The sequence below is a fragment of the Paramormyrops kingsleyae genome, chromosome 5, assembly GCF_048594095.1.
Source record: "Paramormyrops kingsleyae isolate MSU_618 chromosome 5, PKINGS_0.4, whole genome shotgun sequence".
In the NCBI taxonomy this organism is placed as follows: Eukaryota; Metazoa; Chordata; class Actinopteri; order Osteoglossiformes; family Mormyridae; genus Paramormyrops; species Paramormyrops kingsleyae.
In genome coordinates this window covers 30,855,319-30,873,237 of record NC_132801.1, presented here as the reverse complement: position 1 = coordinate 30,873,237, position 17,919 = coordinate 30,855,319, and the positions used below count along the sequence as shown (strand labels likewise).

Below are 17,919 nucleotides of genomic sequence, written 5' to 3'. Positions count from 1 at the left end.
TGAGCAAAGAATCAGCAAAGAAGGACAGCGGTCAGAAGTTACATATATATATACATACATACACACACACTTAACAGGATACTTGCTAAACATAATACAAGTACAGCCTCAAACCACCACACCCTCACTTCTGTGACCCAACGAGGCATATAGAAACACACGTGTGGGAAAGTGTAGCAGAACATCTAAGAGCAGATCAATTTTGAGGCCGTAACACGGCGTAGGGCCACTGCCGGCTTAAACACAGCTTCAGCCCTCCCTGGAATGCTGACAGACAGTATAGTGCACACTACCATGTATCCCCCTAAGGCCTAATTAGTAAGCACAATTTAGCCAAAATGAAGCCTAACTAATGGTTTATTACATTACAACTATTTATCTTAGCAATGTCTGTAGGCAAGGTTTCATTTGCTGTAACAGAGAACGTTAGTTAAACTTGAAACTCATTAAAATCTGTTTAGTCTAGAACACATCTAGGGTACATCATGACCATGTTAACTTCAGCACTTGTCAATCAACCCAAAAAAAAAACTTAGGAACTAAATAAACTCCGGTTATGCTTGAAAAAACAAAAATGCATTTTAGCGGTCCAGCCCTATCGTCATTATATCGTCATGTCATTACTGAACTCGTGCAGTGAGCCAAGGACAACTTGTCAAAATCAACTCTCTGATATATTGCAAACGAACTATGTGATGCAAGTGTTCAAAGGTCTTGCCACAACTTGTTCAGCCAGTCTTTCACTTTATAACATGGGGGGAAAGTCACTCCCCATACAAGAACCATTCATTTGATAAGAACTGCTTAAACATAAACCACGTGGGAGAGGAGGGGAAAAACACTTCCTGCTGAAGCACATAAAGTAAACAGCAACCATATGAGACAGTTAAGAAACCTACTCTGGCTGTTGCTACTAGAGACATCCTACGTAAATAACAAGAATGGCAAAATGCAGAATTTTATGGATATTGATTTGTTTAGTCCTTTCCACAGATTACAGGCCTGTGTACACTGGGAAAGTGCTCACAGTGCCTGTGGATGGAAGTCATTGGAATACCATGAAGGTTTTGATCCTGGAGCTCATGGCAAGGGGCCACAACATCACTGTGGTCAGATTCTCAAACAATCTGAACATCGATGCCTCGTCTCCTGACTTCAATGTTCTCACGGTCCAGCTCCCGGAGAATCAAGCAAGGACAAAGGAGGAGAAGAAACAAGTCGCCCAGTCCTGGATATTCCATAATGCCTTCAGCAGAAAGAGCTGCTCGAGCACTAGCGTCTGGCAACTCCTTGTGTCCATTAGAAGAGTAAGTGGCGATTACAGGCTTGCGATTGAAGCTATGTTTAACAATGTCATTTTGATGAGGCAACTCCAACAGACCAATTTCGACATTGTTCTAGCAGACCCTTTCTTTCCAGGGGGGGTGATGCTGGCACGTTACTTAAACCTACCCATCGTTTTGTTCGGGAGGTGGATGCCTACTGAAGACATTCACTTCAAAATTGCCCCATCTCCTCTGTCATACGTTCCTGTGCTGAACTCCAGACTCACGGATAGAATGTCCTTCACACAGCGACTGAAAAACGTCATCATGTATGGATTTGGGAATTTAGTGAACCACATCTTTATCTATTCTAGTTATAATGATCTCTGCTCACGATACCTGAAATCGGACGAAAGCATCTACACCCTTTACACGCGGGCCGACATTTATCTGATGAAATTCGACTTTGCACTGGAGTTCCTTAGACCAAGCATGCCAAATGCCATCTATATCGGGGGATTCCACACTAGGCCAGCAAAGCATCTTCCTCCAGATCTCAAGGATTTTATGGATGGTGCAGAAAATGGTGCCATCATCTTCTCTCTGGGAACAATAACCAGCACTCTGCCTGCAAATGTGGCCACAGAGATTGCAGCTGGACTGGCTCTGCTTCCACAAAGAGTGGTGTGGCGTTACTCTGGCCTTCCGATTCCTACTTTAGGAAACAACACCAAGCTTCTGAGCTGGATACCCCAGAATGACCTCCTGGGCCACCCTAACGCAATGGCGTTTATCGCACACGGAGGGGAAAACGGCATCTACGAGGCCATCTATCACGGAGTCCCAATTGTGGGCTTCCCACTTTTTGGGGACAATTATGAAAACCTCCTTCGTCTGTCAATAAAAGGGGCAGCCGTCCTTCTCGAGAACCTACACCAGCTGAGCAGGCAGGACGTTTATGCTGCTGTTCGCACGGTCATTGAGAATCCATCTTATAGGGCCAGCATGAAGAAACTGTCACGGTTACATAGAGACACTCCGATTCCCCCGAGAGATCTGGCGGTCTTCTGGACCGAGTACGTAATACGAAACAAGGGGGCTCAGCATCTCCGAGCAGCAGGCACCGACCTGCCATTCTACCAGTACTTCCTTTTGGACGTGATTGCTTTCATCATCCTTATGTCCGTTCTACTCTGCTATTCATCTTGGACTCTGCTGAGATTTTTTTGGAATTCATTAAACAGAAATAAAATTAAGAGGGACTAACCGATAGCAGTGGAATCTTACACAGGAGTATCTTACGAGTTTAAGGAAGAGGATTCAGATGTACCTTGGTAAGGCATCATTATAACAACTAGATTGAACATTTTGGTAATGTAAATAATGTAAATAAAAGTTATAAACAAATGAAATGTAGATTTATATTAATTTATTTCAAAATCATATTTACAAAAGAAATGTAATTGATGTTCAGCAAATTTAGAGGTTAGACGATTTCTGCAAACACAAAAGCACATAAAAAAAACTAGCTACAAGTGCAGATTAATAATGCATTTAACAAACTATATAGGAATGTATTTTCTGAACGCATCTTGTTACAAAGGCTACATTGAACAGTCCATAGGCACATTCCATTTTAGTGTCCACCAACGTTCAACCTTTATAACAAATCCAACTGCAGAATTAAACGTTTCCAAACAAGACCCACTATCATTGTTAGATGAGTTTTGCAAATACAGAGATACTACGGAGGGGAAAAAAAAAACAATAATGGCATTTTATTTTAACCCAAAGGTTAGTATATAAATGTCACTTTTTATTGCATATATGACAAACACGAACATCACGGCCTCTGGCGCTAGCTCCATTCATCTTTAAGGATTTCTACGAGCTTCCTTAGTGTATAATAGCAGCAGCTTTTTTTTTTATTATTCAGACATACAGACAATAACTTTCTTTAAAAGTATACAATGGTGATAGCAGCAATATAAAAAAAGAATTACGCAATTAATAAATAATTAGTCCAACATGATGAAGTGGTTGCAGAACATTTAATAATAAAGTTGGCTTATATATACACAGTTATATATAAACCAAGTGTCAAACTCTGAAATTTGACCTAATTTGCTCCCTCCAGTTATAATGAAGTCACAGGGGAGACAGACTATTTAAGAGTTAAAATTTACCACTTTGTTCACAATCAAGTGGCTAAAGCACCTTTTTCACAGTATTTCTTTGCCGAGAAAAAAATGGTACTTACATGTCTGATGAAATAGCTAAACCATTGAGCTATTACTCTATAAAACCATTCCCTTAACAGGCCTAACAAACATCAAGCAATACCGATCAATACTTGGCCGGTTACGTCTCAAAGCATTCAGGGCATTGTGAAATACTTTTCCTACTGCTCCCCTCGCAAAAGAAAAATACAAAAATAAACTATTATATTACAACGACTTCCAGAAAGCGACTGAGGTATGGTTGCCAGTATGGATTTAGAAAGAGAAACAGAATTTTCTGTAGTTTGTACACTGTAATCTGACAGCTTTTTGCATTTTTAAACTTTTGGAATCCATATTAGTTCAAGGCTTCATATAGACACGTTGTTTTTCCTTGTAAACATTGAGTTCTTATATCAGAATAGATGCTATTCAGTTTATTATATCCAACTAAGCCAGTGTACCTTGATTCTGCTGTGAATTTCATACAGCATAAAATCACTGCTGCCACCTTCCTCCAGCATGGGTGTCATACATGTATATGTCTATAGGAACATTCTTACATGGACTGATCTTGAAATTGTAAAAAGTGTGGATCCCGCACTGCCCTGCGTCGATGTCGCATCACCTTGCCCATCGACATGGCGCGATCGGCCCTCTTCTGCTGTGCTACTCCGTCACATCTGCGGCAGTCTAGGGAGGGCGGCTGCCTTGGCCGAGATTCCCTGTCGATATCTCAGGAATGGCCTGACATGAGAACATCCTTACTGCGATAAAAATACCTTCTTCTTAAAACACATTTTACACGGTAAACCACCAAGGACAAACATCAGGGGGGGATGCAAAGTTACAGTGACCTAAAAAACAGGAGCTTCGGGCCGGAAGCCTGAAACGCACAAAGCCACCCTCCTCCTAAAGGGATCATAGAAAAATATTGCGAGCCGGCACGAAGGAGACGATACATGTATTAATCTGTGTTACTGAAGCGTTTAGTGTCAGTGCCACTTTTTACCCAGCATTCCATGCTCTAGATGGGCCTAAACCAATCAGACGAGAAGGTACAGCCAAAAGCAGTGGTGGTGACCTCCCTCTGATACAGAGAGCAGCTGATGTATGGTAGGGAGGCAGCTCCAGCCTCCAGGGCCAGAAAGATCTGTTCTCCGCAGGTGCAGGCTGCACTCTTCAGGGGGGACGCTTAGGCTTGGTAGGAAATGCTGAAGACATGGCCCCCACTCTGCACAGATGAGAGGGACTCCTGGCTTGCACACTCAGGCAGCCACGCCTCATTGGGCGGTTCCGGTTGGCCCGGGGACGGTACTTCCAGGCCCAGCCCCGTGTGGCTCCCTCTCCAAATCCAGCTGGGTCTAGCAGACAGACCCCTCTTGGCCTCCTCGGTGAAATGGACCAGCGCTCAAGCTGACGCCCCTCACTCCACGGCGAAGCCACATGTCTCCTCCACCGCCGTCAGGAGCTTCTCGTAGAGCTTCTCGTACGTCTCGTATGGCGGCATGTCAATGCGGTTAAAGCTGAGGGGGGGGAAAGGGGGGAGGGGGGGGAAGGGGGGGTTAGGGCTCACGTGCCAAGACCGGCTCCCTTCTCTCCAGCAAGCTGGAACCAGTGATCCCAGAAAAATCCATAGAATTAAATGCCTTTTGGTTCCTTAAATATTAAAGTACAATGCAAATTTAAATATGAAGTTGAGTAATTCCCTTTTTTTTCCTCGTGTGGACAATAAAATCTCACCAGGTGTGAGCTTTCGGCAAGTTGTCCGTGTTGGCATCTATCAGGTGGATGGTAAACAGTCTTGGTCCTGCAGATCCTGCAGAACCTTGCAAACATACATTCTAGTCAACGCTAACATGGCCCCTTTTGAGAAATGTATACAATTTGGGCAAAAAAAACAAAAAACAAACAGGAACGGCAGAAGACTTATGCCTTGAAAGCGACAGTGATCCTTCAAGCCCGGGCTAAAATAGGAGTCATTTTCTCTACAGTGAATTCCCAACTTCCGACATTAATTTCATGATTTCTTGCTAAGTTGGGAAAAATGGTGCGACTATAAAATGTAAATTTACTATATTTTGATTTGCAGAAAATATTAGATCACACACACAAACCTAAAACAGAAAAACTAAAAATAATCACTCACATGCATTTTAATGGAGTTTGGGAAAACTCACTCGACCTCTATGATTAATGTATGAAGGCCCCCCAGGCTGCCTGTTCTCCACAGGATGATGATAAGGACAGTGTCCCCCCCCCCCCCCGTCACACAAACAGGCCTCGGCTTGTACGGCAGCCACCTTGTAGTGCTTTAAACCCCTGCAGGGGCACGCGGGTGGAACCCGTGACAAACTGCAGCAGACGCCCCCTCCGCTCCTCGTCGAAGGACTCAACCGTCTGCCAGAACCACTTGACCACGTTGCTGTCGGCCACACAGTGCTTCAGCCTTGTGTTGGCCTTCCAATCACTCAGGTCGATCTTGCCCAGGCCGCCGATGATCAGCTGCGACACGGAGGCAGGTTAGGGACGGCGGCAAACGCGGGAGGGCAGCCGCAGCGTGTGCGACCGGATAAACCGGCATTACCTCCAGCTCCTTGTGATCGAACGGCTTTAGCAGATGCTGTGGGATTAACTCATTGAAGCCTTTCTGCAGGGCTAGAAACTGGGCTTCAATGCCTCTCATGAAGCGCCAGTTCACATAGAGCCTGTGAAACAGACATAGCAGAGAGGAGCAGGGCTGAAGGAAAGTGAATGAATCCACTCATTTCATAACACAGGCCAATGAAAGCTGGGGAGACCTTCTGAGAGGCAGGAAACAGGACCGTCATGTTTCGTGCTTTGAAGGAGGAAGGAAACTTGCAAATTTCTTCAGATTCATCCTGCTTATGCTAAAATTATGTAAAGCAAAGCATGCAACCTGCATTGCAAAACATGTCTGGAACTTATTACATGTATTCTTAGAAGAACAAGGCATTTTTTCCACACATAATGTCGCAATGGTCTAAGAAAAACACTAAAGCTGTCACACCAAAAGCCTTAGCATGCAAAAGTGTCAGAAAGAGAAGCGTCCATTTGAAATCCTCACCTCACATACTCCTTTTTGTTCTCTTCTGTGACGGGGATGTTTCTACCATTAGGTTTGAGTTCATACTGAAGAAATTTACCGAAAGAATTATGTTCCACGCAAAATGTGTGATCCAGGACAGTCGTGATATCATTCTCTCTGTAAGGAACAAAACACATTCTTAGCTTATAAATTATTGCAAACTAAGTGCACTCCAAATTTCCATATGCATTTGAAATCATACTTAAAATTTATGTGCATCCAAATGATTCAACAGGAGACAAATTTGCAGAACAACAGAACCAGATTCAAACTCAGACGTAACTATCCTTCAAAGGTAGTTACTACCTCAGTGGTCATTAGCTATACGGTGTTTAAGTCACACAGCAGATTGTTTAGCCTAAAGCGAGGAACAAATCGTAGTTTCACACTTGATTTATACAGCTGGAAACTTCAGGCGATCTGGGCTGATCATCTCGCTCACAGGTTTAACCAGAGTTACCGCTTCTGTAAACACTTGATCTGTAAAAATCTTGATTTAGTCGCTGGACTGGTACGTTTTTTTGGACACCGGTGGAGTTGCTCAACATTGTGGCTGGTGAATGAGCAGCGAGTCTATGGTGAATAGATCATAATGTAGCTCAGTCACTGAATGTCACAGAAAAATACCTGAGCGATCACGCAAAACAGCACTGTGCAAAAACGTGATGATGATGCATGGCTTGGCACTTAAGCCACAGGACACCACATACTGTAGCGCTCCTTTGAAAACTGACTTCCCTGTTCCTGGATGCTAATTTATCCACGTTCCGAGCTGTGATTTATTTCCTGTTAAGCTGAACTGCACGTATGTGTATATACCTGCTCACTGTGTCGATTATCTTTAAGCACAAGGGCGTCCTGTTTAACCCCAGAACTCCATTAAATCTGCTGGGAAGCTGGCGTTCCAAAAATCCAGGTGCTGTAACCGCTTCAAATTTCATGGAACAAATCTGCTCAAAACTAAAACACTTACACCTCAGAGCGTGATAACGATCGCTGGATTGCTGAGAATGCGTGACAGCCTGCATAAACACAGCAGTCACGTCTCTTCCAAAATCCCAGGCCCTGCAGCCCCTCCTTTCTCTCATATTTTTGCTGGCTAAAAGACCCTCAGGAACAAAACTAATACTTCATTACTCTTTTGGTCAATGTAGTGTTTTAAAATAAAAAAGCGGAGCTGATTGCACTTATACATAACATATGAACACAATAACGGACCCACTGAAGCGTCCAGAACAAATAACTATAAATGTAAAAGCTCACAAAATATCAACAAAACTTTAACCTATTTTGGAAGAATTTGGGCAAAACAAATTGTCTTAGGAGAAAAGAATGTCTTTTCTTCAAAATCTACTCTCCTAACTTAAAGAGTACTGATCCATCTGTCATATTTAAATGATAAAAAGTATGTGGGCTTTTTGCAAATATTGATCGTATATGAACAAAATGTCATTGGTCCTCTTTCAAAAAGGGAACTTCTCAGTTTCCTACCATTAGAAGACTACAGAAGCAGCCCTGTATGTCAGGGCAGTGGGCCGCACATAGCAAACAGGAGTTCACAGATTTCTGAAATGTAATTTGTAAAATAATGTGACTGGTAACTGAACCAAATCAGAACATTGTCATCATGCCTACTTATATTAATTCAATTAGGGGATAAATGCAGTGTATGTAGGAAGCGTAAGGCTATATAGTAGTGGTTTCACGTTTAGCTGTGTACATGGTATAGTAACTAGTAGGGGTGGAGACGAACCCGAATACGGTATTCGGAAAGGCACAAATAATGTGTTTTTTACGAATACTTATTTCGAACAAATATTTGTATTCGGGAACAAGAAAAACTTTATATCAAAAAGCTGCGTTTCCTCTTGAGACCGCAGTGCATGCCCGGATGAGTGAGTGAGTTCAGGAGTCGGGGGGGCGGTTGTAAAAGAGGTGACTGACACAGGCTGCTCCACACAGCAACAGAGAAGGCTCGGCTGAGCGAAAAAAGACTTAACTGTATCACTATTTTTGTTGAATAGATTTTTGTACCTTAACTGGGTTCCGGAGGCAGTTTATAACTTTCGGGAAGCAGAGTTTGATCGGGAGATTATTCCATTACGCTGCATTATTGACGTCTGCAGTCAGGTGCTCTCATGTTCGCTCTGTTTACGTAGCTCTGTTAGCTCGGTAATTTAGACAATAGGCTGTTGACAGAGTAACGTTAACGTTTGGTTAAAAAGGTTAAAACAATGCTTGTGTAGTTGTGTCGAATTGTATGCACTTGTAGGAGTTATATGGTACGTTTAAGTTACTCTGTCTACTGCATATCCATAATTATTATAATGGATATAATTAAAGAATACTTACACTATAGTGTAAATTAGAAGTGCAACGCAAAAAAACTGGATTTTTACGCCTATTTTGAATTTTACTCGAATACGAATACAAATACAAATACTTTTCCCCTATCAACAAATACAAATACAGATACAAATACCGGCTGCTTTGCACACCCCTAGTAACTAGTAACTAGCCGGTCAATCACCGTTAATATATGGACACTGATAAAGGATAAAATGTACTTCAGATAAACTTCAATTCACCTTGAGTGTGTGACTGCAGGCTTCTGGGAAGTGATGCCTCCACCAATATAGTTCAAATTTAGTCATAATCTTTTCAGAATAGCGGGTATTAAAAAGGATTGGTGAGAAATACCCTGGGATAAATTTGATGAGGGTTTTTAATACTTTATGTAAAGGTTTCCTTGTAAAACCCCTTAACACTGTAGCGACGCACCAGCAGCTGCTGGTCCCAGCATGTCTGAGGTATTGTTAAGGCTCTCGAGACCGTGCCTAATGCTTATACGGTGCCAATGGCCTAGGCGGCTCCGCGGGCCGACGGCAGCCATATGCCGCAGTCGTGCCCGAGTGCATCGCTGCTTACATTCCGCCTTTGAAGAGTTCCTAGAAATGACGGTGTTAATGAGGCCAGGAGCATCCCGAGGCCTCGGCAGAGGAGCTCAGACGCCGGGCGGCTAATCCCAACGAGGCGGAACTCACAGGATCCACACCAGGCTCTTGTGCAGCTCGGGGTCCACCGTCTCCAGGTCGCACAGCTGGATGGGCTTCCCCAACAGCTGCTTGTAGAAGGGCAGCGTGAAGCCGCCGTTGATGTAGTGCCCGTGGAACACGGCCAGGCCCATTATCCGACCCACAAAGTGGAAGTAAGACAAATGGTCCTACGAGAGACGAGCCCTTTCAGGTCCACAGAAAAATTCAAGCGCTTGACTTACATGATTGAAAGAATTGCATAAGGATCACATAATTCCGTCGATTTAAGACCATCTTCTGTCAAGAGGATATTTTACTTAAGCGGAACAGACTTAATACTTACAGGGTTGATGGAGGAGTCAGGATTAATTTGTAAGGTGTATATGTTATCAGTTGAATACTGGAACAGTCCGTAGTATGGATTCAGCATCTCATGACAAAGGAGATACAACCACTCCCTAACAAAGCACACAGAAATTATTCTGGTAAGAAGTATGCAATGCATCTGTTTTTGCGACAATAGTAATGAATGGAGCAGTGAGATGGGCAGTCTTGTCATGTCTTTCAGCTATCTAGATTTGACTTACCTTGCCACACCACCATAATCGAGGCCTTCTTCTCCACGGAATTTTACCATCAAACGCTTCTTCAGATCTTTAGACCTCATCTTCATAATCTGCCTGTAAGATTCCTTAAAAAAGAACAAGACTAATAAGTAATCACAGAAGGTTGTGGGGTCAAACCCCATATCTGGCAGAGTGACCATGTCACCCGTGAGCAGGGCCCTTAACCCCCAGATTCTCTATGCTGGCTGGTCGAATGGTTTCCTCACTTATACATAGGGTGACCACCAACATGACTAAAAAGGAGGACACCCATGCCCAAAATGAAGGACTAGAGCTTAAAAAGGAGGACAGCTGTGTCAAAATAGGACGACTAAGGCTTAAAAAGGACACCCATGTCCAAATAGGATGACTAAGGCTTAAATAAGGGGACACCTGTGTCCAAAAAGAATGACTAAGGCTTAAAAAGGAGGAAACCCTTGTCCAAATAAGAGGACTAATGCTTTAAAAAGGAGGACATCTGTGTCCAAATAGGAGGACAAAGGCTTTAAAAAGGAGGACACCCTTGTCCAAATAGGAGGACAAGGGCTTTAAAAAGGAGGATACCTATATCCAAAAAGGAGGACAAAGGCTTTAAAAAGGAGGACACCCTTGTCCAAATAGGAGGACAAGGGCTTTAAAAAGGAGGATACCTATATCCAAATAGGAAGACTAAGGCTTAAAAAGGAGGACACCTTTTCATGGGACACCTATGAAAAGCTATTGGGGGTGTACAAATACTACAGATGCTCAGAATGGTATATCTATCACAAAATGTATCTTTTTATGTAGAGAGAACGGCATAAAAAAAATGTATCTCAACCATGCTTATTCTTGGTTTCCGTTCCATGTTATTTGTGCTATTGGGGGTTGAATTGAGTGGCGCCAGTTGGTGATTGGGAGGAAGGTAGGGGGGGTGGGAAAGAGGTTGACAAGGGGGCCAAAAGGAGGACACCCAACAGCAGTCTGGATAGAGTGTGGAAAACACTGTACTGCCCCGACAAAATCCGGACAAGTGCTTACCCTACGTGTATGTTACTTTTACACAAAACAGTCTGCTAGATAGATTAGATAGAAAGATAGACACACAGCACCATCTAAATTATTATTGTACTCCTGTACTGACCATGAGAGAAGGGCTCTACTAGTTTATATAGTACCCCTGAGCATCAGTGAGTCTGGTGTTTGAGGTGCAGTACACTGACACCTACTGGGCACAACCAAGACCGCAATTAGCAAAAAAAAAACTGAATAGAGAAGCAACATAGCTTGCAAATGCAAATGAAGATGGAAGGAGGGACACAATGAAAGGCTTGTAAAGCAGGTGATGTAAGAAGGTGGAACAACCGGAAGCAGAGAGCACCGGTACATTTGGGGTTCAGATACCTCAAAGATCTCCTCGCGAGACACCTCGACGCGGCAGTGGCCCGCCTGGGGCTGCTGCAACGACAGCTCGTGACGCAGCACCTTCAGCTTCTGCACCAGGTCACGCTCACAGCGCACGGGCAGCTCGCCCTCGGGCCCCTCATCCACGGGGGTCTCCCCCGGCGCCGGGAGGGCCTGGCTCGACTCCTTCGCCTGTGAATGTTGACTGGCATGCGAAGCACACGTGGGTCACGCTGGGCTACACGCATTGCAGAAGCACACATGTGACGGTAGCAACTAAAAGGGCACATTAAGGTAAAGTGTCTGATCACGGTATACGGTCCAATCAAGATGAAGCTCCTTAATTCTGCTCAATCCACTCTGTGTCTCTGACACGACTGACACACTACTGACTGCAGGGCCTCTGACAGTCATCGCATAGGCAAGAAGCGGGGGACCAGTGCTACCATTTCAACCAGGGCTCCTACAGGCAATAATCACCTCATGATGTGATGCAGCCGGGGGTCTGTGAACTGTGTCGTCCGGTTGTTATGGTCCACGAAATAAATCCTCCCCGACACTGTGCTCCTGACCTCCCAGCCTGGGGGAAGAGGACCTAGGTCTTCACAGCTCACGCTGTTCAGGTCCCTGAGGGAGAAGCTGGGTTGAAGCTCCAATACAGCACTCTCTGTGTGTGTGTGTGTGTGTGTGTGTGTGTGTGTGTGCGTGTGCGTGTGTGTGCGTGTGTGTGCGCGCACACGTGCGCACCCTAGCCCCCTCCACCTTTCAGACATGGTACTGCACTCCAAGCAGACAAAACGAATGAGTTTGTGAGCTTAAATGGTACGACGAAACAGCGGCCAGACTGAATCAAACACCAATGTCTGTAAATCATCTACCTTAACAATGAAGTCAGAAGTTTTTGTTTAACTCAAAGCATAAGATATTAACATCATGGCACACACTTTGGATAAACTGGTCTTTAGCCTACCGTGGTATTCTTGGGTCATGCCAGGTGCTTACGCCAGTCTGTGTATGTAAAAAATAAACCTGCCCTTGGACTGTGGTCCTTTGCTCTGTAGAAAGAGGACAGAAACACAACATCTCAGACAGAAAACTGCTACACGCCATTACTAACTGTGCTAACATCTGAGGCCATAAAACAAAATCAGCTGCCAGAGGTGGCTTAGATTTCAGGAACTCTATACAGTAAAAGGCCCTGAGAGAGAATGAGGCTTTTGCAGCATCTGACACCACCATCTGCTCTGCAGGAGGTCCCTCCCGTCCTGATGCAGGGAGCCCGACGGCCCACCTCACACGTACTTCTCAAGGTTGGGGACCTGAACTAGATCTGAGGAGCTCAACTTCCTCATGGCACTACAAACTCAAGAAAGCAGGGCAGCGTGAGCAAGGTTCAGTGGCCAGTGGCTTTCCAGCCATTTAAGGGCATGAGGCAACACAGCACTTAAGGAATTAGAATGCTGTTGCTTTTGGTTACCTTGAACTACATATTTTAAGCGATATGGCACCATAAAACATTGCTATAAAAGGGATGAAATTTAACGTAACTACACAAACTGCCATTACGTTCCAGCTGGCCTTTAGTGCAAGTGAACAGGAACAAACAGTGTCTCTGTAGTGAGAAGAAGCCAACTTAAATGGCTTTAGGCGAGCAGACGGCCATTTTCCTGAGCAGCCCAGTTAGGCGGGCATCCTCTGTCGGCACTCACCGTAGCCCTCGGGCAGCTCCGGAGACTGGTGCCCATGTGGCCGGTTCTGAGGTGTGTGGGCGTGGCCTCTGGCTTCCTGGCTCCTTATCCGCTGCACCTGGAGCCGCTGCTCCTGATTGGGTGACTCCGGGAAGCGGCAGACGCCCCCGCCTGCCGCCCCCGTGCTGTCAGTGTAGGGCAGCGGCTCCTCCATGAGGCAGCTGGGGGGTCTTCCTGGCCCAGAGTCTTCATAGACTGGCCTGATGGACAGGGGGCGCCACTCAAGTCACAATACACCTACCACAGCCTAGAGTACAGAATCCCCCCTCCCCTCATCACCCTTGTATTTTAGAGATAAACATCCAGGGCTGACCCAAGGCACAAGTGATCTAAGCGGCTGCTTAGCGCCCTGTGGCCACCAGGGGGCCCCCCACATCAGATCAGAATGAGAAGGAAGATGACAAATGACAACTAGCTTAATCATATTTTGCTTAGGGCCCTGGGAAGGGCTGGTGTCGGCCTGCCCCTCATACACGTTCATGTCAATCATATTCTGAAGGGAGTAAAGCGGCACACAATCATCGGCACACTCACCCTTCATTTTCTGAAAGGCCCCGGCAGTCGACGACAGGCCCGCCGCTTCCGATCCGATCCCGGGTCTGTAAGCTCACTGCGGGCGCAGAGTGGAGGGCGGCACGTTACAGACGGCACAGGCGGACGGGAAGGGGCCTCCGAAAGCGGCCCGTGTCGGGGGGCCCTCCTCTCTGCCCTTACCTACTATTTGGCCACGCACAGCATCGCTGTCAGTGAGGTTAAGTTTGCATAGATCCAGACGCTGGTCTGCGAGCAGAAAGATTAACGGTTAAACGCGTTTGCGGTTTAAATCTAAACGGGCGTCCTATGCTGTGACAGTTTCCAGGAAGGACTTTGTTTTTCTACCTTACAGTCATTAGAGACAGTGACCCGGTATGAACTACAGACTATTTTTAAACTTGGGTCTAGAAAGGGCTGGCAGCATAAAAAGTGATGTAGTGGCAGCGCTTGCAAGCATTTCCAGCCACGGTAAATGCCGACCCCCCACACATCCATACTTAAGTGGCATTTTTTTTGTAGCGTTTGCCATTAGAAACACAAACATAAGTATCGTTTGCATCAAAATAAGCATGTAAAAAGTAACTACCCCCACCCACATTTATTTTTGATGCAAAGCAGTTAATAATCCACCAACCATCTCCCCCATGCCCACTAGGACAAGAAAAGAAAATGAACCCATGTAAAAATCAGTCCAAATTCTGAACAAAATAAGCAGAACACTTCTTAAGAGAGCTTTATAGGAGCTAGTTTCCATTCACGTTCATCTCTTCAAAGTAGAAATGTTGCCTTAAATGCAGATTTTATGCAAGCTTGTACAAGCGGGAGGGCTGACTGCAGTGATGGCGACAAGTTCGGCTTGGTTGCCATTGCAGTGACTACAGGAGACGGATGCACTTACAGCCAGTATCCTTCAGCCTGCTGATGGCGTTGCACAGCAGCTTGACACAGCCCAGGAAGCCGGCTCCCTGCTTCTTGTGGATTTTCCTGTGATTCCACACGCTGATGGTTATGGAGTCGCTCTTCCCAACATATCTGGAGACGGAGAAGGAGAAGGAAACGTGTGGCCAACCAGCTCCTAGCTGGGATCGCATGTCATGCAGCGTGGGGAGTCACTCACAGGTCATAATACTGGTTCCACTTGGGATCCAAAGTGCTCTTCACCGTGTCTGTGGAATGGCACTGTCCCGATCCGTCAACTACGACCTTGGCGAAAGGGTCCGGTAGACCTACGGGGTGAAACACACAATGGAAGGGAACTCTGAAAACTGATGTCGTTCACTAGTCGACTCCAGTGTCTAAACATCTGCTCAGAATATAGAGAACAGACCACAGAAGCCCTGAAGAGACAAAAGAAAAAAAGAAGGCAAGTTGATAGCGAAGCTGCGGTTAACAATTAAATTATGGGATAAATTATGAGATATATTTCAGTAAAGGACAAAAGTAGATGGGTGTGTGTTCTCTGATTTTGAGACACCTAATCGGGTTTTAGATCTGGAATATGGATTTTTTTGAAGTAGGCAGTGGGAATCTCATGACACCATTGTGCTGGAGAGCTCATCCTTACTGACTTTGAGCATGCATCCACACTGAGTGTGAGAGAGCACAGTGCTGGGAAGGCTCTTCTGTTTCAAAATGGTCAGCTCAGTTGCAGAGATTGCTGTGGCCTTATTTTAAAAAATCTAGACCACAGAACATTACAGGACTACATGTGGCTTGTAGACCGCAAGCTTGAGTCAGAGTTCATTTATCGTTTCTATGTGATGCTAGTGGATACTGCCTGAGCTGTTATTTTAAGACTGGGAGGACCTTCTGTCAGGATTCTAGCTACAAAAAAAATTGTCACTCTTATTGCTGACTGTCCCCGATTTTGAGAGGTGGTGTGTTAACTGAATTATTTTGACCAGTATTATAAGATCCTTAAGTAAACCGCAAAATGCATTAAGAGAATCTGACTAAAAGAAGGAGACATACAATGAGCCAATACACCACTAAATGAAAGCCACTGAAATAATCAGCTCCATAAACAGGGTAAATGAAACAGGAGAAATGAGGTTTAGTTCCATGTTTGTAGGGTCCAAGTTTAAAAAAAAAAAATTAAAAAAAACATGTGAAATTTTCAATGACATGGTCTGTTCTTCAGAATGCAGGTTTGTGGAAATGAAAATGAGCCAAGTGAAATATGAAATTTGCCCAAGCTGCTGATGCTCCTGAGGCTATACAGAGTTACCAAAGCCTCTCCAAGGACCTGCATCAGTCCAAGGGCAGGTAGTTTACAAGCAAATGAGAACGAAGGGAAGAAAAACACTATTGCTTCCAATAAATATCACTCCAAGAGTCAAACAACAATACTCCAGGACAGTGTTTCCCAATCTGGTCAATGGGGACCCATGGACAGCCCACGTTTTTGCTAGGGAGCAGGGGGAAGCAAATACCGACTGTGGGTCCAGAGGACCAGATTGGGAAACACTGCTCTTCGGATGTCATGATCAAGCCCAGTGTAAGAGCTGCAGGTCTACAGGCGTCTTTGGCATTTTCAGTGCCAATCGCTATGAGTAGCTCATAATTAAAAGGTTTTAGAGTTGGAGAGACTATACGTCAGGATCTCACTAAAGTTGAAATGACCCAAAGTGAGCAGTACATGAAAAAGCCAGTTAAGTTTTAGGTCCACCAACAAGACTGGGTAATGTACAGGAGTGTTCCTCAAACCAGTACTCAGGGACCCCCAGGCAGTCCACGGTTTGCCCTTTCCCAGTTCCTCGTGAGTGTCTGGGGGTCCCCAAATGCAATGGAAAATGAATGGAAGTGTCACCTGAAGTGTGTCATACCGACCCCCCTCCCCCTAAAAAAAAAAAAAAGTCAACTCAGCCTCTGTTATTTCTTTATTCAAATTCTCTTTGTATCTAATTTCAAGTTAACATAGTGCAGGAACATGGGAAATTCTGTTCTGTGAAAAAAGGCTGTATGAAAGGAGAACCCTGACAGGCAGAACACTTCCCACACCAAGCAGCAGCAGAGCACCAAAATAGCAAAGCATTTACTTACGAAAGAAGTCCTTCTTCACCAGGTTCTTGGCACATAATACTAAAAGGAAATAAGAAAATGGTTAGAGGCACTGTAACACACACATGGCTGGATATCCAACGGTGGTTTCTGCAGAAAAACATCCAGCAAAAACCTGAAGCAATGAGGTAGTTTCAGGACATTTTGGCCGGCTGATGAGTCCGCGTGTCTGTGTGTTCTACCACTGGTAACTGATTACCCTGATATATCTGAGCAGTTTTTAAAAATCGCAGACTTTAAAGAGAATGTGCTACACACTGGTCTTCAAACAAATCATATAACAGTAGCATACATTAATAAAAATATAACAGCCTGACACTTGTGGGCATTTCATATCAGTGTCTACTGTTGAAGTCAGACATGCAGATTGTCTCTGGATAAAGTGAAGGAGGAAATTTCTACAAGATAAACTAGGCAACAGATACTTCTGTTCCAACACAGCAGAATGGAAAACAAGGCTGAGGAAACAGAGCATTTAAGTAGTATGTAAATTGTGCAACAGCGTATGCAAAGTTATCCTTTTATTTGGGCTTTTATTTTTTACCGGCAGACACCCATTGTTTACCAGAAATCATATCCCTAAATGGGGGACTGGGATTATTAATGTAAATAGATAAACAGCATCTATTCTGACTAGCTGGTTTTCCAATGGCTTACATGACCTAAAAAACAAAAATTTTAATTATTCTCCTTTAGTGTTCAAAGGATACAAAATGTAACTGCACCTCCATTACAAATATTATACCATAGCTCCTGATGAGTTTAGGGAAAACAGTATTCTGCCTGTTAATTAAGGAACTTTCGGTTATCATATTCTTTACAGAGTGAAATCCTGAAGAGAGGCACTGTCTAAAGTCCTAGTTTACACAGTGTAACCTACTTTAGGCTGACTGAGCAGCCCCCCCCCCCCAGGGAAATACGGCCATCTCTGGCTGCCTGAAGGCTGAGCACGGTCACTTCC

General features: G+C 44.6%; 1 protein-coding gene and 1 pseudogene across 3 annotated transcripts in view; one reads left to right on the top strand and one right to left on the bottom strand.

Moving 5' to 3' along the window:
- The first annotated feature begins 780 nt into the window (after positions 1 to 780).
- On the top strand, positions 781 to 2,654 carry LOC111845487 (UDP-glucuronosyltransferase 2C1 pseudogene; annotated as a pseudogene).
- Positions 2,655 to 2,679: 25 nt separating this feature from the next.
- Positions 2,680 to 17,919, bottom strand: part of LOC111845486 (E3 ubiquitin-protein ligase SMURF1-like) — a 34,148-nt gene continuing 18,908 nt past the window's right edge. For 2 of the 3 annotated variants that reach the window (XM_072712561.1, XM_072712558.1), the window contains exons 2-18: positions 16,941 to 16,979; positions 15,016 to 15,124; positions 14,797 to 14,930; positions 14,079 to 14,144; positions 13,899 to 13,974; positions 13,326 to 13,564; positions 12,587 to 12,671; positions 12,097 to 12,243; positions 11,617 to 11,821; positions 10,216 to 10,319; positions 9,972 to 10,086; positions 9,638 to 9,816; positions 6,573 to 6,710; positions 6,072 to 6,192; positions 5,788 to 5,989; positions 5,228 to 5,312; positions 2,680 to 5,010 (exon numbers count right to left, since the gene is read on the bottom strand). In XM_072712561.1, coding sequence (XP_072568662.1) covers positions 4,911 to 5,010; positions 5,228 to 5,312; positions 5,788 to 5,989; positions 6,072 to 6,192; positions 6,573 to 6,710; positions 9,638 to 9,816; positions 9,972 to 10,086; positions 10,216 to 10,319; positions 11,617 to 11,821; positions 12,097 to 12,243; positions 12,587 to 12,671; positions 13,326 to 13,564; positions 13,899 to 13,974; positions 14,079 to 14,144; positions 14,797 to 14,930; positions 15,016 to 15,124; positions 16,941 to 16,979 — 2,144 coding nt within the window. In that variant the 3' untranslated portion in view covers positions 2,680 to 4,910. The remainder of the gene's footprint in view (positions 5,011 to 5,227; positions 5,313 to 5,787; positions 5,990 to 6,071; positions 6,193 to 6,572; positions 6,711 to 9,637; positions 9,817 to 9,971; positions 10,087 to 10,215; positions 10,320 to 11,616; positions 11,822 to 12,096; positions 12,244 to 12,586; positions 12,672 to 13,325; positions 13,565 to 13,898; positions 13,975 to 14,078; positions 14,145 to 14,796; positions 14,931 to 15,015; positions 15,125 to 16,940; positions 16,980 to 17,919) is intronic. The other variant, XM_072712560.1, reaches the window with a different exon arrangement.